The following is a 19,755-nucleotide window of genomic DNA, read 5'->3' as shown; positions in this document are numbered from 1 at the left end:
CCTGCAGGAGGGTTGGACTGGCTGATCTTTAAGGTCCTTTCCAACCCCCTAAGATCCTGTGATTGTCTTTAATTCTCCTTGATCTCCTAAACCCTTTTTTTATCTTCCCTTTCCAGAGGCCTCAGAAACACCTATAGTGATACAGCCAGCATCAGCCACAGAGACAACCCAGCTCACAGCTGACTCCCACCCCAGCTACCACACCGATGGATTTAATTAAGTTAAGGAACCACTCTCCTTAGAATGGATTAGAAAACAAACAAAACCAAGAAGCTATTATTATTATTATTATTATTATTATTATTATTATTATTATTATTATTAAAAATTCCATGGCCAACTCAACACTAGAATCATGAACATTAGAAGTAGAGAATGGGGAGGGGGAAAGCTTGAATTCTGCCCCAGTCAGGAGGCAGCTTTCCAACCTGCCAGAAGGATTTTGTAATCCCTTCAGCCTTTTTGTCCCCTTTCAGTGTCGTATCTTGAGGATACCTGAAGTGCTGTAGCATGCAGTATTTAAAGCAGTTTAGCTACAGTCTTTATTTGGTTCCAATTTTTTTTTTACCTTCTTTTCCCCTCCTGTTTTGGGGTTGTTGTTGTTGTTTGGGTTTTTGTTGTTTTTTTTTTTAGGGGGGATTTATTTTTCTGTTGTTTTGTTTTCTTCTCCTTTTGTTCTTTTCTAGCATGTCTGGAATTCTGTTAAATGTCTGTGCTGTAATGTATTGAGCTGTCCCAATAGCAATGTGATGGAGGCATTCTGCATTTTAAGCCTGAAAAACCATCCCCCCACCACCCCCAAACCCCCCCCCCCCCCCCCAACCAAAATGAAGTTGGAAGTTTCTGGCAGAAGCCAACACTCTTCTGTGCAGCTGAGCTCTTGAAGACCCTTCTCAAAGCTGATGGGTTTGAGTGCAACTAACCCCAAATCCTTTTTCCACCCCCCCACCCCCACCTCCTATTCCTCTTGTCTTTATCTCAGCAAGTTTACAAAGCCAAGAACCAAAACCAGCAGAGCTGGAGTTCTCCTTGCTGCTGGTTTTCAGCTTAAATAAATCTACCTTGAGAAATAAACCAACAAAGAGGGAGAGTTTGGAAGAGTAAATTGAGGAGCAGCTCTTTGCCTGGAAGGTGACCTTCAGGGGATGATGCTGTAAGCACAACCCCAGCTTTGAAGGTGGCTCTGAGGGGTTTTCCCTTTTCAAGCACAATCCTGGTTTGGGTTGAGTTTGGGTGGTTTAGAAGCCTCAGCTTGGCACAGTTGATTTCCTTATCTCTTTTTTGAGGGGGAGCTGCATGAGAAACTTGAAGCTGAGCTGGTGGTTTGCACCAGGGCAGATTCTGCAGGGTGTGAAATGCAAGCAAGGAAGGAACAAAACCTCATTGGGTTTTAAATATGTGCCCTCTAAACTTGAGTGTTTGATGGGGAAATGATTTGGGTGTTGAGTCTCTTCTCTTCAAGCTTTTAGCATCCAACCAGCCCTTTAGTTTTCACATGAGCCCCTTTGGGAAGTACTCAGGTGGGTGTTTTAGTCTATCCTTTGCACAGTCCCCTGCCTTTAGATTCATTTCCACCACTGCTTTCCCCAGAACAACTGCAGGGACATCACTGAGAGGCTTCCTGCACTGTAGTGACACCAAATTTTGTTTGGATTCTGCTCTGCAAACTCTGCTTTGTTGAGATTGTGCTGTTCAGAAAGCTTGGTGTTGACTTGCTGGCGTTTGGTTTGTTGGTCACAATCCTTGCTGTGGATCTAGAACAGCTGCCAGAGAACTTAGGCTGTCACTGCTTGGTTACAGCCTGATGCATTCTGATCATTGTGGGTTTATAGCACCAAGCCTCTGCTTTGCCTCCCTCTCCTCCTCCCTTTTTTGTCTCACTCCCCTCCTCATCATTTTTTGCCTCACTCCCCTCCTCTTCCTCCCTTTTTTGCCTCCCTCCCATCCTCCTCCCTTTTTTGCCTCCCTCTCCTCCCTCTCCTCCTCCTCCTCCCTTTTGTGCCTCCCTCTCCTCCCTCTCCTCCCTCTCCTCCCTCTCCTCCCTCTCCTCCCTCTCCTCCCTCTCCTCCCTCTCCTCCCTCTCCTCCCTCTCCTCCCTCTCCTCCCTCTCCTCCCTCTCCTCCCTCTCCTCCCTCTCCTCCTCCTCCTCCTCTTCCCTTTTGTGCCTCCCTCTCCTCCTCCCTTTTTGCCTCCCTCTTCCTCTTCCTCTTCCTCTTCCTCTTCCTCTTCCTCTTCCTCTTCCTCTTCCTCTTCCTCTTCCTCTTCCTCTTCCTCCTCTTCCTCCTTCTCCTCCTCCCTTTTTGCCTCCCTCTCCTGTTTCTCTCAAGAGTCTCTTTCCAGCCCCCAGCTGCTCTTTGCTGCTGCACCAGCCCCTGGTGTTGCTTTGGCAGGGGGTTGAGCACTGTCAGTCTGTAACAAACCCACCAGGAAAGGGACTGAGCCTGTCAGGGAATCATTCCAAGTAGCTTTTCCTGCTGCTGTTGCATGAGTTGAAGACAATGGAGCCTGTAAAACCTGCCATGGAGCAGTGTTAAAGCCTGCTGGGGAGGGGAAGATGTTCTTAGCTATGGACTCAGTGCTTGGGGAGGGAAGTTTGCAAACCCACTTTGCCTGGGCCCAGAAGTTGCTCCTGAAAGGAGATACTACTTTTAATGAGCTGGCTGGATCTCAGCAGCAACCTCTTTGAGCTGTCCCTCCCTTGCCAACAGTCCTTTCAGACCTGAAATTTGGTGGCTTCATGGGAGGTAACTTTTAGCTTGTTGGTTTTTATCAGCAAAGGTCTCCTGGGTGGCCCCTGAGGAGAGGATGGTTTGGGTCTTTTAGAGATTGATAGAATGGTTTTAGGTTGGAAGGGACCTTAAAGCTCATCCAATTCCAACCCCCTGCCAGCCTTCCACTAGGTCAGGTCACTCAAGGCCCTCATCCAGCCTGACCTCCCAACACCTCCAGAGATTGGACCCTTATTTAATTCAAAGGCTTTGACCCCTTAGCCTGAAAAAGTAGTGGTTTAGGCTTCAGAATGAGTGTCACATTGGTTGTCCTTGGTGGCTTTGCCTGCAGCCTGGTCTTGGTGCTGAACTGCATGCTTGGGTAGCTGCAAGCTTTGCTCCCCTAAATGCCACTGCTTAGAATTGACCTTTCCTGTGTGCAAATGATGTTCTTGGTTAATAAGGGTGAAGTGTTGGGTTGGAGGGGAGGGTTAGGGCTTTGTGATGGATCAGAGGGGTTCAGCAGGAGGAGGAAGAGGCTGTGGCCCTGTGTGCTGTAGTTTGTTACCCTCCACGTCACTGTGGTGACACAGAGGCAGTTGTGCTGGCTGTTGTGGAGCAGGTCTGACCCCTCTGGGCTCCTCCTTGCTCTTAATTTGGAATCATTTCTCAGTTCTCAACCCCTCTGAGCCACCCCCACTGAAGTGGGAAGGCTGGCAGGAGGTTGTGGCTCTGCCTTGTGATGCACCGAGGGGTGTGGGCAGAAGGTGAGGATCAGAGGAGATGCTGTTGCCTGTATTGTGTGGGAGGAGACAGCATTTGCTGGCTTAGCCCTGACTTAGCAAGGCCTGAGTCTGAGAGAGACCAAGTTCCTTTCAGCTGTGCCTGTGAGTGCTGTTTATGGGCACTGCTGTGAGCTGATGCTCCAAGGGAAACCACTCTGAGATAGCCCAGTGAGAAGGAATGGCTGGAAAAGAGGTTTTGAGGTGAACATTCCTGGTTTCTGAAGCTGTTTGAAGCTTGCCCATCTCTAACCTCTGCATTGCAGATCATTACCTTGACCATAGCTCCTCTCACCCTGTCTCTGCTCAAACATAGCCTCTCCAAACCAAACCTGGTGTCAGCAGAAGGTGAGTGGCTTCACACCAGGCAGGCACCCAGAGGACTATCCTGGCCTCTAACATGAGTTGCACTTCCAAAAGGCCAAATGGCATCTTGCTAAATGCAGAGTTGTGCTGGGAAGGATGAGTAAAAAGCCTGCTGCAGAGGATTGCTGGGCAGCTGCAGCAGCCCTGCAGGCACCGCAGCCCTTCCCTGGCTTTAGCTGCAGAATGTTTCCTCCCCAGTTCACCCTGAGCACTGCTGATCTCTTCCCTCTGTTGCCAGAGTTAAAACTTTGGCTCATTCTTGTCTTTTTTTGTTTTGTTTTTTGTTTCCTTTCTTTCCTTTCTTTTTCCCCTCTTTGTTTGTTTGTTCCAAGTTGTATCATGTTTGTTCTTACAAGTTGCCTGAGAGCTCTGCCGCAGCAGTTCCATCAAACCTCTTCAGCAACCTCCTGATGAGGGGAGAAGCTGATGTGGAGAGCTGCTGCTGGCTGGTGTTCAGGACCACTGCCTCCACCTCCTGAGCACGGAGAAGCTGTTGATAGCTGAGGGGTGAGCAGGGAGAGCTCCTGCCTGGCTGTGGAGCACTCTCAGGTACCCTCCCTCCTGCAGAAGGAAGCGGCGCTGGACCTGGTGCCCCATCCTGGTTGGGACTGGACAGATCCCCTTCCCCCCCCTCCAAAAATGCACTGTCAGGACAAACTCGAAGTGGGATGGAGTGGTGCTGCACCCCCCCCCGGATGCCAGCTTGCTGTGGTAGTGGTGTTTGTAGGGAATCCTGCCCCATTTATCTGCATACACATTTGCTGCTGGCCACCCCCCTGGCCCCCGAGAGGAGGAGAGCTCTGCTGATTCCACACAGCGATGCTTTAGAGCCGTTCAGTCTCCTTTTCAGGCTCCTCTTTAGGTCTGTAACCTTTTTAAACTGCTTTAGATATCATTGTTCTGCTTCAAAATGTGATGCTCTGAGGTTTGGGGTCGAGGGGTTGCAGTCAGAATCAAGCAGCTCAAGCCCCCTGGCAGGGAGGTGTCAAAGCCCTTTGTGCCAGCTGCTGAACGCTGCAGGTGTGCTGTAGCTCAGCAGAGAACTCCTGTCCCAGCCCTGAAGTGGTTGTGTGGTGCTGTAGAGGGACATCTCTGTGCTCTTGGGGTGGCTTTAGCAGAGCATCTGCACCTTCTGCACCGCTTGGGACCTACTTTTATCAGCTGCTTTGTGCCCTTGGTCCATCCCTTTGGTGGTGTTGATATTTCCAGGTTGATTGATGAGATCTGGGGGGGATCTCTGGGGCTGTCAAGTGTGTTTGTGCTGCAGGCTTTTCCTACCCACTGCAACCGCTCACAGCCTTGTGTGGGACAGGAGGCTTCTGCCAGGGGCACAGGGAGGCTTTGGCAGCCCCCACCTGCTGCCTGGCTGGATGCTGTTGAAGTTCATGTTGCTCTTAGAGCACTGAGAAGGAACCCCCCCCAGGAGGAGTGTTGCTAGTGTAAAGTGGATGTAAACTCACCCTGCTTCATCAGCTGCTGCTGCTGCTCTGGCTGCCAGTGGAGATCTCCTGGTGTGCAGTGTATCATGATACCAGCTACTGCTTCACACCCCTTGAGAGGAACTTAACTGGGAGCTAATAAGAGTGACAAGTGGCTCAAGCCCTGCCAGAGCCCTGCTCTGCTCCACGTCCTGCATCATCAGGAGGCTTGCCCCAGGACTTGGTGAAGTTGCCCACCCCTCAAGAGCTGCTTTCTTGGCCAGAAGAGGATGCTGAGGGGAGCTGTGTCTGGGACCTGCGCACAAACCAAAGGCCCTGAGCCCCGAGGATGAGCCTTCGAGTGGACATCAAATGCCAGTGCCACCCAGGGAGCTGCTCTTTGCTGTTCAGAAGGGAAGAGGCTGGGAACTGCCTGTGGCTCTCCCTGGCTGTGTCTCTGTCTGGAGGAAGCTCCCACAGCAACTGCCCAACCACTCTTCAGTGCTGCTGTCTCCTCTACTCCCTGTCCCTGCCCCAGCCAGCCCTGGGAGGGACTCCTGCAGTCTGCCAGCAGCTGCTCATCATAAACTCCACAAGATACTTGAATTCCAGGAGCTGCCCCTTGGCCCCAGCCTCTCTGAGCAGAGCTGGGCAGTGCCAGCTCCAGCTTTCCAGGGGAGGAAGGCAAGGAGGAGGGTCAGAGGCCATATCTGGAGCCACTCAGAGCCATGCAAGCCAGGCCGTGGGGCACTTCACCGTGGCAGAGGTGTGCCAGAGGATGGTGATTGCTTTGGTTTGTTTTTTCCCTCTTGCCCTGCTTTTTCACCACCTTGCCCTCTGCAGGGTGAGACTCTGGGAGCTCCTAGGGTGAGGGTGGGAAGCTGTGCTGGGAGCTTTGGGTTGCCTCTTGTGTGTCTTGTCTGTATATATGCACATATGTAGATATTTATACCACAGGAGTGCACCTCCTCCTTGCTGCTCATTTCACTTCTTTGGTGGTCAAACCAAGGACAAGTTGGCTCCAAAAAAACAAGAGCAAAAGACTGCCATGAGCTCTCCACCAGCCTGGCTGGGGTTTGTCTGTCCAAAATTGTGCTTTTTTTTTGTGTGTGTGTGTGTGTGTTTTTTTTTTCCTTCCAGCTGCAGGAAAAACCAAACGAGAGTTGCTGATGAAGGGGGGAAAAAAAAGGGTTGGGGGGAGAAGGATCCTGTTGTATAAACAAAAGGCTGCTCCAAGCAGGAGGAGCTGAGCTGGCTGGGAAGGAGAAGCAAAGCTTTTCCTCCTCATTTCTCCCCTCCTTGCTCCCAGGGAGTTTGCAAGTGAACAGTGTGGTGGGGTTGGGGTTGGCATGGTCCAGCCTGGTTCTCCTCCATTGAGCATGCTCCTGGTTTGAGTTGGGAGGACCTGGAGTTCCTGCAGGGTGTGGAGCTGAGGTCTGGTGGGGCTCTGTGTGAGGGCACTGTGGCTGTGCCCAGGATCAGGTTGGGCTTTGTGTCATGCACCATGGTTTTAGCCAGGATCAGACTGGGCTCTGTGTTAGGGCACCATGGCTGTGGCCAGGGTCTGGTGAGGCTCTGTGTGAGGGCATCATGGCTGTGGCCAGGGTCTGGTGAGGCTCTGTGTTAGGGCACCATGGCTGTGGCCAGGGTCTGGTGGGGCTCTGTGTGAGAGCATCATGGCTGTGGCCAGGGTCTGGTGGGGCTCTGTGTTAGGGCTCCATGGCTGTGGCCAGGGTCTGGTGAGGCTCTGTGTGAGGGCATCATGGCTGTGGCCAGGGTCTGGTGAGGCTCTGTGTTAGGGCACCATGGCTGTGGCCAGGGTCTGGTGAGGCTCTGTGTTAGGGCACCATGGCTGTGGCCAGGGTCTGGTGGGGCTCTGTGTGAGGGCATCATAGCTGTGGCCAAGGTCTGGTGGGGCTCTGTGTGAGAGCATCATGGCTGTGGCCAGGGTCTGGTGGGGCTCTGTGTTAGGGCACCATGGCTGTGGCCAGGGTCTGGTGAGGCTCTGTGTGAGGGCATCATGGCTGTGGCCAGGGTCTGGTGAGGCTCTGTGTTAGGGCACCATGGCTGTGGCCAGGGTCTGGTGGGGCTCTGTGTGAGGGCATCATAGCTGTGGCCAAGGTCTGGTGGGGCTCTGTGTGAGGGCACCATGGCTGTGGCCAGGGTCTGGTGGGGCTCTGTGTGAGGGCATCATAGCTGTGGCCAAGGTCTGGTGGGGCTCTGTGTGAGGGCACCATGGCTGTGGCCAGGGTCTGGTGGGGCTCTGTGTGAGGGCACCATGGCTGTGGCCAGGGTCTGGTGAGGTTCTGTGTTAGGGCACCATGGCTGTGCCCAGGATCAGACTGGGATCTGTGTGAGGGCACCATGGCTGTGCCCAGGATCAGACTGGGATCTGTGTGAGGGCATCATGGCTGTGCCCAGGATCAGACTGGGATCTGTGTGAGGGCATCATGGCTGTGCCCAGGATCAGACTGGGCTCTGTGTGAGGGCACCGTGGCTGTGGCCAGGGTCTGGTGGGGCTCTGTGTGAGGGCACCATGGCTGTGCCCAGGATCAGACTGGGATCTGTGTTAGTGCACCATGGCTGTGCCCAGGATCAGACTGGCCTCTATGTTAGGGCACTGTGGCTGTACCCAGCATCATATGGGGCTCTATGTTAGGGCACTGGGACTTTATGTGAGGGCACCGTGGCTGTGCCCAGGATCTGGTGGGGCTCTATGTGAGGGCACTATGGCTGTGCCCAGGATCAGACTGGCCTCTATGTTAGGGCACTGTGGCTGTGCCCAGGATCAGGTAGGGCTCTGTGTTAGAGCACTGTGGCTGTGGCCAGGATCTGGTGGAGCTCTGTGTGAGGGCACCATGGCTGTGCCCAGGATGCAGGTGTGTGGGAACCACCAGATCACTTCCAGGCAGAGCCAGAGCTGATCCCTCCTTGAGCCTTTCCTTCCAGGGACTGTTCCCTGCCCCCCAAAGCACTGCAGGGCTCTAAAGCAGACCTGGGAGGGGGATTCCTTTCTCTTGCACCCTTGCAGTTGTGTTTGTGCCCAGCGCAGCAGGAGCACCTTGGAGCTTTGCCAAACTCTTCCCTCGGCCAGAGCCAATCGCTGCCATTCCTCCCCTCCCCCCCCACCTCTGCCACATCTCCAGGCCTGGGGATGATGCCCCCAGGGTCTGCGTTCCACCCAAGCTGCTTTCTCTTCATTTTGCATGTAAGCAAGGCCCTGATTCCTGGAATCCTTAGTGGGGAGGAGGGGGGCTTTTTTCTTTTGACCTCTGAAGGAGCTGAAGCTGCTGGGGAGGCTCTTTCTGCACTGCACTTCAAACGCCAGGGCGGGATGGGATGGGATGGGATGGGATGCGGCGAGGGTAGGGGAAAGAGAGACAGGACCCCAACGAGAGTTGAGGACCTCATCTTTAAAACTAGGGGGGAGGGGAAGGGTGAGAGGGAGGGAAGGGGGGAAAAAAATCAATGTAAAATAAACCCCATCACCCAAACCACCCCAGAATGGAAGTATAGAAGAGCCTGCACCTGGCTAAATGCTGATACTATAGACATATATATCTCTATTTTGTTATGTTCTCAAGGACCACACTTTGAGCTGTCTGTAAAGTAGCTGTGGCTGTCTGAGCGTTTCGTGGAGTGGTTTTTAACACTGGATTCCTACTGAGCTCCTGTACCTAACACACGACTGTGGCTGCCAGCAGGAGGAGTTCTTTAGGGGGGGGGGGGGGGGGGGGGGGAGGTTTGTTTTGGTTTTGTTGGGTTCGTTTGGTTCGTTTTTAATTTCTTTTCTCCTCTCTGTTTCTAGCATGGTGATTTTGTGTCTTGTTCTGTCTGGATATAAAGTTTAAAACCACCAAAAAAAAAAAAATAAAAAAACAAAAAAAAACAAACAAAAAAAAACACCAAAAGGAGAAAAAAAAAAAAAAAAGAAAGAAGAAATAAATAAATAAAAGATTGCTAAGTTATATGAGAGGAAAAAAAAAAGAGAGAGAGAATTCCAAGCAACAACAAACCACTGTTGTAAAATAAATGTTTTCAATGCAGAGATGCTGGCTGGGTTGCTTCTCTTTGGGGTTTCTTTCTTCCCCCCCCTCCCACCTTGAAGGGTTGGGGTTGGAAGGGATGGCTGAAGATTGGTCTGGGGGGGAGAGTCAGGAGGAGAGGTGAAGATGCTGAAAGATGAGGAGGGAAGGTGTGAGAGGGAGATGCAGGCCTTTAGTTTGGAGGAGGATGAAAGGTTGAAGGAGCTGGGGCTGTTTGCTTTGGAGAAGAGATTGAAGGGCTGAGGGAGCTGGGGGGGCTTTGGCTTGGAGGAGGCTGAAGGAGCTTGGGGGGCTTTGGCTTGGAGGAGGCTGAAGGGCTGAAGGAGGCAGGGGGGCTTTAGCTTGGAGGAGACTGAAGGAGCTGGGGGGGCTTTAGCTTGGAGGAGGCTGAAGGGCTGAAGGAGGCAGGGGGGCTTTAGCTTGGAGGAGACTGAAGGAGCTGGGGGGGGCTTTAGCTTGGAGGAGGCTGAAGGGATGAAGGAGCTTGGGGGGCTTAAGCATGGAGGAGACTGAAGGGCTGAAGGAGCTGGGGCTGTTTGGGGAAGAGAACACTTGAGAAAGGCTGAGGGAGCTGGGGGCCAGTTCACCTTGGAGAAGAGGAGACTGAAAGGCTGAGGGAGCTGGGGGCCAGTTCACCTTGGAGAAGAGGAGACTGAAAGGCTGAGGGAGCTGGGGGTGTGCAGCTTGGAGCAGAGGAGCCTGAGGGCTGCCCTCACTGCTGTGATGAAGATGTGCAGGGCAGTGTGGGGAGGATGCAGCCAGATCTGCTCAGGGATGTCCAATGCCAGGACAGGGGCACTGGGTGCCAGCTGGAGCAGAGGAGGTGCCATGGGAACAGGAGGGAAAACTTTGTCCCTGTGAGGGTGCAGAGCCCTGGAGCAGGCTGCAAGAGGAGCTGTGGAGTCTCCTCCGGAGACATCCAACCCCACCTGGATGTGTTCCTGGATGATCCTGCTCTGGCAGGGGGTTGGACTTAATCACAGTCTCAGAATGTTAGGGGTGGGAAGGGATCTTGAAAAGTCATCAAGTCCAACCCCCCCTGCCAGAGCACTGTCGCCCAGGGCAGGGCACACTGGAGCACCCCCAGGTGGCCCTTGCAGGTCTCCAGAGAAGGACCCTCTGCAGCCCAGGGGCTGGGTGAGGTCTCCTCTCTCCCCTGTCCTCTGGGTGGCACCGAGAGGGATCTCAGCAATGTTTACAAGTCTCTGCAGGGCGCCTGTCAGGAATCTCACCTGGATGCAAATCCCAGCCTGGGGCTTGGAGCAAACCCCCCCTTGGTGAACGCTCCCAGGAGGGCTCTGTGGTTACAGAGCTGGCTGATGCCCACGCATGGTGCCAGGCCCCTCAGGAGGTAGCAGGAGGTACCAGCTGCTGTCTCTGGCACAGCATGCCAGAGAGAAATGTCTGCCACAGCCCTCCAGGCAGGGAGCCCCACAGCCAGCTCCCCCAAAGTCCCATGCCACTTGTCTCGCCCTAGGCTGCTGCTGGCACCAAGCAAGGAGCAGAAATCTTCCTCCTCCCACCGGGTTGGGGAGGTCTCAGCTCAGACCTCTCCCCCTGCCCCAGGCAGAGCCCAGGTTTGGAGAAAGGGTTTGAAGTGCTGCTGAGCAGCTCCAGCCGGCTCAGGCTGGGTGGGATCATCTCTGCTTTAACAGATGGTTCCTCCCTGTCCTCGCAGGAGTCGCTGCTCTCCTGCGTTCCTCACCTCCTTTTGGTGATGGGAGAAAACGGAGCCGCGGAGGAACAATCCCACCCCAAGCCCTCAGAGTGACCGCAGTGAGGAACTTTGTCCCCATGTAAGCTCCAGCTTCAGAGAGGGTCAGATTTGGTTTGAGAGCCCCAGGGTGGCTCTGCAGGATGTTTTTGGTTGCCAGCACTGGAGCTGCTGCTGGTGCAGCTCCAGGGGGAGGATGAGGAACCTTCAGGTGTCTGTGGGCTGCTGGTGTCTGGCCTCATGGGTAGCGGTGAGGAGGTCGAGGTGAGGTCGTTGTGGTGATGGAGTCAGGGGAGATGGTGATGGGCTCCTGGGGGATGCTGAACCCTCACAGGTTACTGATGAGCTGTGGTGGGACACCATCACCAATGCCACCTCCCAGGCAGCCCAAGACCCTCAGCACATTTTCTGCCAGCTCGAGGCATCTGGATTGGCTGCAGTGGTTTTTTGGGTAGACCTGGTTTGTGTCTGTGGATGGGAGTAGGGCTTGAGCAGGTCTGGGAGGGGAGAAGGTGCTCAGCACCCGTGGTTGCTGCAACATCAGGACACCAACGTGTTCCCAAGCCCTGTGTCTTCAAAGAGGATGGATCCAGAGGGCTCCAAGTCAGGGATACCCCCTCCTGGGGGGCAGAGGAGAGGCTCCCCTTTGCCAGTGCCACATAGGACCTGGCAGGGCGAAGGGACAGGAACTCGGAGCACATCACTGGGGCAGGTATGAGTGCAAATTTAATGGACAACAGCAAGAGCAACACGTCGGGGGGACAGCGATGAGGACCACCCCCCCCCGCCCAGGGCAACCCCTGGGCACGGCTCCAGCCGGGGCTCGGGCAGCAGCATCCGCCCAGCTCCGCTGTGCCGCGGCTGCTCGCTACGGGGTCAGGCTCCTTCATTCCCCCCCTCAAATCAGTGTCCCCCCCCTCATTTTCCTATACTCTGCAGCAAGAGCTTGTTGCTGAGGGCCTTCTGTGCCAGTCTCTCCTCTCGGGACATCTCCAGGAACTCACGCAGCAGGTGGAAGGTGAGATCCAGGGAGTTGGGTTTGCCGTCTCGCCTCTTGCCGCTCGGCACAGCCCGCGGGCTGCGGGGGGCCGTGGCGGGCTCTGCCCCGTGGCCTTGGCACAGTCTTTGGGGCAAGGGGCCGCTGGTGGGGACCGGAGGTCGCGGAACTGCCGGCCAGGGCTCCCAGGTGGGTTGCGGAGCCAGGGTCAGCCGGTGGGATGGAGCCCGGGGCCACTGCAGCGGCGAGCAGGTCTCCGAGGGCAGGAAGAGCAGGACGAGGACGGAGGCAGCCGAAATCATCCTGACCTGCATGGCAGCCGCTCCGGGGCCAGACACCTGCAAGAACCCCCCCCAACCCACCCCGGACCCCCCACATCCCCCCCACTGCGGTCAGGGGGCACCCGGGGGGCTTCACACCACCCCTGGAGATGGAGTCCTCCAGGATGGGAACCCCGGAGATGGGACCCCCACGCCCCCGTCCCTGGCATGGGACCTTCCTCCTCCTCAGGAGGTTCCGTCCTCACAGGACCCCTCCCCCCCCCGCAAGGGGCTGGAGCCCCACACACACCTGTGAGGGGCACCTCCCCTGCCCCCGGGATGGATCTTCTCCTGGGCATGGGACACCCTTGGCCGATAGCATGGGACCCCTGGAACCTGGGATCCTTCCTGCTCCCGAGAGGAGACCTTCCGGGACCTGGGACCCCTCCCCGGAGACCTGGGACCTCCCCGGAGACCTGGGACCCCCCCGGAGACCTGGGACCCTGCTGTCCACGAGGCGGACTCCCCCCAGACCCGGGGGACACCGCACGTGGCATCTTCCTGCTCCCGGGTCTGGACTCCGTGGGACCCTCTTGTCCCTGGGATCTGGAACCCTCTGGGGACCTTGGGATCCTCCCGCCCGGGGGAAGGGATCCATCCTCCACCTGGGACACCAGCCCCGGGATCCGGGACCTTATGGTTCTAGGACGTGAGACCCCCCCCCGGGATGTGCCGGGATCCGGACTCCTTTGGGATGCGCGGCTCAGATCCGGGACACCCTTCCCGCTAGGACCCACCCTTGGGACCCTCCGAGACTTCCCGAGCTCCGGGACCCCTCCCGCCCAGGGAACCCGAGACCCTCCTGCCTGCCCCCTCCCTCACCGCCCGGAGCGGGACCCCCGGGGCCCGGGCGCGCCGGTGCCGGTGCCGGTGCCGCTCACCGCTCTCTGTCCGCCGCTGCCCGCAGGACACTGAGCGCCGCCCGCCCTGCTCCGCGCTATAAAGGGGGCGGCGGGGCCCACGTGACCGCGCTATAGCCGGACACAGCCCCCCCGAGCTGTCCGCGGTGCTGAACCCACCGGGAGCGGGGCGGGGGGGGAGGAGGTGGGATAGGATGAGGGGCTTGGGGGACACACATGGGGGTGAGGAGGTGAGACTGAGGGACACAGCGGTGGGGGTCTAGGGGGGACAGAGTGGGGCACAGTGGGGGGCAGGGGTGAGGGGCTTGGGGGGAGACTCGGGGAGGCACAGTGGCACACAGGGGTGAGAGTCTGGGGGGGCTGATGTGGGGATAAGGGAGGGGTGACAGAGGTGAGAGGGGACAGAGTCTGGGGGTGTGATGTGGGGATAAGGGGGGGTGACAGGTGAGAGGGGATAGAGTCTGGGGGGGTGATGTGGGGATAAGGGGGGGGTGACAGAGGTCAGAGGGGACAGAGTCTGGGGGTGTGATGTGGGGATAAGGGGGGGGTGACAGGTGAGAGGGAAGAGAGTCTGGGGGGGTGATGTGGGGATAAGGGGGAGGTGACAGGTGAGAGGGAAGAGAGTTTGGGGGGGTGATGTGGGGATAAGGGGGGGTGACAGGTGAGAGGGGATAGAGTCTGGGGGTGTGATGTGGGGATAAGGGGGAGGTGACAGGTGAGAGGGAAGAGAGTTTGGGGGGGTGATGTGGGGATAAGGGGGGGTGACAGGTGAGAGGGGATAGAGTCTGGGGGTGTGATGTGGGGATAAGGGGGGGGTGACAGGTGAGAGGGGATAGAGTCTGGGGGGGTGATGTGGGGATAAGGAAGGGGTGACAGGTGAGAGGGGATAGAGTCTGGGGGGGTGATGTGGGGATAAGGAAGGGGTGACAGGTGAGAGGGGACAGAGTCTGGAGGGCACATGGGGGACCACAGAGGGGAAAGTCTGGGGGAGCATATGAGGGGACACAAGAGTGTTTAAGGGTGAGGAGGTGAGAACTGAGGGTGGTGGCAGGGGATATTGGAAGAGAGGAAGGGTCTGGGGGAGAGAGGGAGTGAAATTTGGGGTGGGGGGCACAGAGGTTTACAGTCGTGTGAGTCTGGGGGTACAGAGTGGGGAGATTCTGAGGGCTGTGGAGACACAATGGGGAAAGAGTCTGGGGGAGCACAGAGGGGTGTGAGAATCCGGGGCGGGGGGGGGGGGGGGAAGAATATGGGGGGCACATGGCAGTATATGGGGGTGAGAGGGGCCAGAGTCTGGGGAGCAAGAGCCGGGAGGCCTGGGAGTGAGAATCAGGAGATTATGGGGGTGGAAGTTTGGGGGAGCACAGCAGGGTACACAGGGCGGAGGAGAGCCTGGGGGGGGGGAGGGGATACAGGGGGTGTGTGGGGGTGACAGGGGGGAGAGCCGGGGGGGCTGTGTGGAGTCTGCGGGGCATGCCCACGGGCACGGATGCTCTGAGGGGTGTTGCTGTGCGTGCCAGAGGGCTGGGGGAGTTTGGGGGTGTATTGTGCATGACAGACCCCCTGTATACGACCCAGCCAGCTGCGGGGTGGGGGGGCAGCAGGACCAGCCAGGCAAGCCTCCCCCCACACAGGTCACGCTGGGGACATCTTTCGGGGCACGGGGGGCACAAAGCCTCACTCGTTCTCCTGCGGCCCCCCCAGGGCAGAGGGGCTGGGACGGCTGCCTGCGGTCCAGCGCCCAGCCCTGCGCTGGCAGAGATTTCTCCTCCCCAAGTTGCCCGCTGAAGACACAGCCCCAGTTCCTGCGGGTGATTCATCCTGGCCTCCTGCAGACGCAAACTCCTCTTCCCGAGCCTCGGCGTGCTCCTGCCCCCTCCTCCCCACCTCTTTTTTTCTCGGTCTTGCTGGAGGATCAAAGGCTCATTCCTGCCCTGGCCCCCACCGCGGCCGCGCACCCCTGCGCCGCACTCGGGGCTCCGAAAGCTTCAGCTTTGTGATTCATTTGCCTTGTCCTCCCTCCCTCCCTGCTGGAGCTTCCATCACTCCATCAGCAATCACTTCAGCTCGCCAAAGTGCTGCTGCTGCTGCTGCTGCCTCTAGAATTAAAATCCCCTCGCGAGGAATAAACATTTCAAGTGAAAAGGAGGAGAAAAAAAAAACCCCACAACACCCAACCCAAACCCCAAAACAACAACAAACCAAACGGCAACAATCAAGAGAAAAAGCCAAACAACAGAGCCCATTAAATGGAACTTGAATGAACACAGCGAGAACCTTACCCCCCCCCCTCCCACCGCCTCCCCAGCTCCCCAACCCCGAGCGCCTCCAGCTCAGCAGCCACCTGAACGAACAGGGCTCAGCTGCTTTCTGGAGGGTCACCGAGAAGAGCTAAGGGGGTTGGTGGTGAGTGAGGGGCTCCTTCAGACGCCCTCCCCCCTCCCCCCGCACCCCCCAAGCTGCAGAATAGCTCCTGGCGGAGGTGAAGCGGCCGTGGGGAGGTGAAGTGCCTGCCGCGGGCTTTGTGCGGGGTGCATTGTGCAAGGGCTTTTCTTCCCTCAAGCACCCAGAGCTGCTGCAATTTCCAGCGCTCCACCTGAGCCTGCCCGCCCTCCCCCCGACCCCGGCTCCCCCCCGACGTGACCCCATGATGCCACTGTCCGCGGGGCTCAGCTTGTGCCCCCTAAACCAGTGCTGGCAGGACCCTTGGCTGGAGAGGCTGCTGCCACCCTGCCTGTGCCTCCCAGGGCATCACCCAGAGCAGGTGGGTGCTGAGGGCAAATGGTTCAGCTGCCCCCTACCCCCAGACCCAAGGAAGAGGATCCATCAGCGACTGCAGCCACAGTGCTGAGGAGTGGAGCTGCCCTCACGCTGCTGCTGGGTGCCCACCCAGCTGCTCTCTGCCATGGGGCAGCATCGGTGCAGTATCTGTGTGTGAGTTTGGGGCTCAAGCATGGGCGTGGGTGACCATGGGGACAAATAACCCCTGCAGCAGTACAGCTGAGGGGTTGAGCTGCTGGAGACCTGCAGAGCAGCAGCCGGGAGCGCCGGAGCACAGGCGGCACAGGGGCCGGCAGAGCGTCCTCACGGCCAGGCAGGGCAATGATCTCCTGGGGCGTGTGGCCAGCAGGGCAAGGGCAGTTCTCCTTTCCCTCTGCTCTGTCCTAATGAGGCCATATCTGGAGTATTTTGCCCAGCTCTGGGCTCTCCAGTTCCAGAGAGACAGAGAACTGCTGGAGAGAGTCCGGCAGAGGCTGCAGAGCTGCTGAGGGGCTCTGTGAGGAGCAAAGGGTGAGAGCCCTGGGGCTGAGAGCCTGCAGAAGAGCAGCCCCAGAGGGCATCTCAGCAATGCTCAGCAAGAGCTAAAGGAGCTGTGGGAGGCAAGAGGATGGGGCCAGGCTCTTACTAGTGGCACCCAGAAGCAATGGGCAGTGGGCACAAACTGGAAGCCAGGAGGTTCCATCTGAACAGGAGGAGGAACTTGCTTGGTGTGAGGGTGCAGAGCCCTGGAGCAGGCTGCCCAGAGAGGCTGTGGAGTCTCCTTCTCTGCAGAGTTTCCAACCCCACCTGGACATTGTGCTGCTGTGGCTGCCCTGCTTTAGCAGGAGGGTTGGCCTGGATGATCTCCAGAGGTTCCTTCCAACCCCACCACGCTGGCATTCTGTGACCCCAGTTGACTCAGGGCAGGGGCAGCCAAGGAGCCTCCACTGCAGGCAGGTGCCATGTTCTGGGGCTGCCCTGCAGTGACTGTGCCCTGGTGGCTGCATGTGGGGCTGGGCTCTCTCTGCAGAACTCTTGCCCCACCACCTGTGACCCTCTGCAGAGGCAAAGCCTGGAAGGGCTGAGGTGAGAGCCACAGCAGAGGGGTGTAATGTCCAAAGCATTGCTCATGGGGCATTGAGGGCCACCTCAGCTCAGGAGGGCTGAGCCAACAGAGTGGTTTGGGTTAGAAAGGACCTTTAAAGACCACCTAGCCAAACCCTCTGACCAGGCAGAGCTGCTCCTTGGTGGACAACCTCCTGGCATCGTGGGATCACTCAGGTTGGAAGGAACCTCAGAGATCATCTACTCCATCCTCCTGGCCAGCAGTTCTGTTCCTTCAGTACCTCCTTGACCAGCAGCTCTGTTCCTTCCGTACCTCCTTGGCCAGCAGCTCTGTTCCTTCAGTACCTCCTTGGCCAGCAGCTCTGTTCCTTCAGTACCTCCTTGCCCAGCCCTGGGACTGGCAAAACTTTGGACCCTTTTCCTTTCGCTCCTTCTGCTTTAGGATTGGACACTTAGGGAGTGATGGTGAATCCAACAGAGGAATCTCACACTGGTCTTTTATTTAGGAAGCTCAACTCGGAAAGTTAACTCTTCCCCCCCACCCCCTTCCACAAAGCACTGACACGTTCAGCACTGATGGGCCCTGCAGGCTGCCTGGGGATTCATTATCACCGCATTCAGGGATGCTGCTGTCGCTTCCTCTCGGCAGGGACGCGACGAGCGAGGTGTTAATGATGCTTCCAGGGATGCCAGCTTCACCCTTCAGCTCCGCTTGGCGGCTGGCAAAGCCACGGGTCCCCAGCCTCACAGCTGCTGCAGTCAGAGGGGCTCCTAATTAGGCGCTGGGAAGCTTCTGCCTTGTGACGCTTCGCTTGACCCCGGCGGCGCTGCCAAAACGTGGCCCAGCTTCCAGCAGCTTCTCCCGAGGAACTGGAGGCCACTTTTGTTCCCTGGGGACTGGCACCCACCTTGGGCCCTCCCCATCGTCACAAACAGCCCTGCAGGGCTTCACCGGAGCGCTGAGCAGAGGCTGCAGACTGAGCTCCGCTGTCCCTCCTGGAGTGCTGGCTGCAAGGGGGTGGCCGTGGTGCTGGTGGGGGCCAGCGCTGCCCATCCTGCTCTGGAGAAGGCATCTCATGGGCTGACGAACCTGAGATTGACCCTGAAGTTTCACCATTCTCAGGTTAGACAGTCCTGGAGATGCCCCTCGCCCAGGCAGCTGCCAACCCCCGTGCCACGGCACCCATGCCCTGTGCCATTTGCTCTCCTAGACCCCCACGGCCTTTGAGGGAAGAGAAAGCAGAGAAGCAGCTCCTTGGTTCTGCCTTCCCACCACAGCACTTCCAGCTCCTCTCCATCCCAGCTCAGCCTCTGGGCTCTGCATGGAACAGCCTCTTCCCAAAGAGAGGCTCCTTGGAGGCTGCTTTCCCCTGGGCTGAGGCTGTTATGGAGCAGAAGGAGCCTCTGGCAGGGCTGAATCCTTCCATACTGCCTGAAGCAGGCTGGCAGCTCACCCTCCATCCTTTCTGGATCTCTGGCTGTTGTTTCTGCCCACCTCCTGGCAAAGCAATTTGCCACAAGGGTGGGAAAATGAACCTTCAAAGCTCATCCATTGACTATCGAGTCAAAGGGCAGGGGTTTCCAGGCTCAGCACTGGCAGGCTCCATGCAAGAGGTGAGTTGGCCTAAAACAGCTGTCAGGGAAAGGCACAGAGGAACCTGTGATCCATTTCCAGCCCCTTCCTGGATTTCTAGCTTCATCTGAGTCCTAGCACATTGCTACCTGTCTGGTAAGGACCAAGTCAGATGCCCTCCTGGGCTCCCCATATGCAAACAGAGCTGTTTCAGTGGAGTGATTCTGGATTTGCCCAAGAGCAAAGCAAAAACAAAGCTTTCAGGCAGGAGCTAAGAATCATAGAATCAACCATGCTGGAAGAGACCTCAATATCATCCAGGCCAACCTAGCACCCAGCCCTGTCCAATCAACCAGACTAAGAGGGTTGCAGAGCCACAGAACAGCTTGAGCTTCTCAAACACATCTACTGGGAGTCTGTGACTGGCTTTGGGGGGGGGAGTTTAAGCTTTGAGTTATCATGGAATCATGGAATGGTCAGGGTTGGAAGGGACCTCCAAAGGTCTAGTCCAAGTCATGGGCTTGCAAAGGCCAATAAGAGAGAAAGAGGAGAAGCCAACTGGGGTGAGTTTCTCTGAGTGTGGTTCAGTCTGGGACAGAGCAGTAAGGTCAGAGCAGATTGCTCCTAGCATCCTATGTTCTGAGAAGGAGCTGAGCAGAAACACAGTGAGCTGAAGTACGCTGAGAGGCACCCTCCAAACCTGCAATCAGAAGAGAAAGGGTTGGCCAAGCACTGAAATTGGCTGCCCAGGGAGGTGGTGGAGTCCCCATCCCTGCAGGTGCCAAAGAAACCTGCAGCCATGGCACTTGGGGACATAGAACCACAGAATCATAGAATCAAGGAGGTTGGAAGAGAGCTCCAAGCTCAGCCAGCCCAACCTAGCACCCAGCCCTGCCCAACCAACCAGACCATGGCACTCAGTGCCCCAGCCAGGCTTGGCTGCAACACCTCCAGCCACAGCCACTCCACCACCTCCCTGGGCAGCCCATTCCAATGCCAATCACTCTCTCTGCCAGGAACTTCCTCCTCACATCCAGCCTAGACCTGCCCTGGCACAGCTTGAGGCTGTGTCCCCTTCTTCTGGTGCTGGCTGCCTGGCAGCAGAGCCCAACCCCACCTGGCTACAGCCTCCCTGCAGGCAGCTGC

At 57.1% G+C, this 19,755-nt stretch overlaps 2 protein-coding genes across 5 annotated transcripts in view; one reads left to right on the top strand and one right to left on the bottom strand.

Moving 5' to 3' along the window:
- Positions 1-5,716, top strand: part of DNAJC5 (DnaJ heat shock protein family (Hsp40) member C5) — a 39,968-nt gene extending 34,252 nt beyond the window's left edge. For all 3 annotated transcript variants that reach the window (XM_064168067.1, XM_064168065.1, XM_064168066.1), the window contains one exon: positions 117-5,716. In XM_064168067.1, coding sequence (XP_064024137.1) covers positions 117-220 — 104 coding nt within the window. In that variant the 3' untranslated portion in view covers positions 221-5,716. The remainder of the gene's footprint in view (positions 1-116) is intronic.
- A 6,026-nt stretch (positions 5,717-11,742) lies between these two features.
- LOC135188199 (corticoliberin-like) lies at positions 11,743-13,253 on the bottom strand. Of its 2 annotated transcripts, none has more exons than XM_064167497.1 (2): positions 13,233-13,253; positions 11,743-12,369 (listed from the first exon to the last, which is right to left on the bottom strand). In XM_064167497.1, the coding sequence occupies exon 2, from the start codon at positions 12,343-12,345 to the stop codon at positions 11,953-11,955; it is 393 nt and encodes a 130-aa protein (XP_064023567.1). In that variant the 5' UTR covers positions 12,346-12,369; positions 13,233-13,253; the 3' UTR covers positions 11,743-11,952. The 2 variants fall into 2 exon arrangements, with proteins under 2 accessions (XP_064023567.1, XP_064023568.1); XM_064167498.1 differs by having other exon boundaries at positions 13,174-13,239.
- Positions 13,254-19,755: the final 6,502 nt, after the last annotated feature.

The sequence above is a fragment of the Pogoniulus pusillus genome, chromosome 29 (genome assembly GCF_015220805.1).
Source record: "Pogoniulus pusillus isolate bPogPus1 chromosome 29, bPogPus1.pri, whole genome shotgun sequence".
NCBI lineage: Eukaryota > Metazoa > Chordata > Aves > Piciformes > Lybiidae > Pogoniulus > Pogoniulus pusillus.
Note: the sequence above shows the minus strand (reverse complement) of the source record. Positions and strands in the feature narration are given on the sequence as shown.

What these genes read in the sequence shown, in the direction of transcription:
- LOC135188199 (XM_064167497.1), bottom strand. Translation starts at nt 12,345, where the DNA reads ATGCAGGTCAGGATGATTTCGGCTGCCTCCGTCCTCGTCCTGCTCTTC.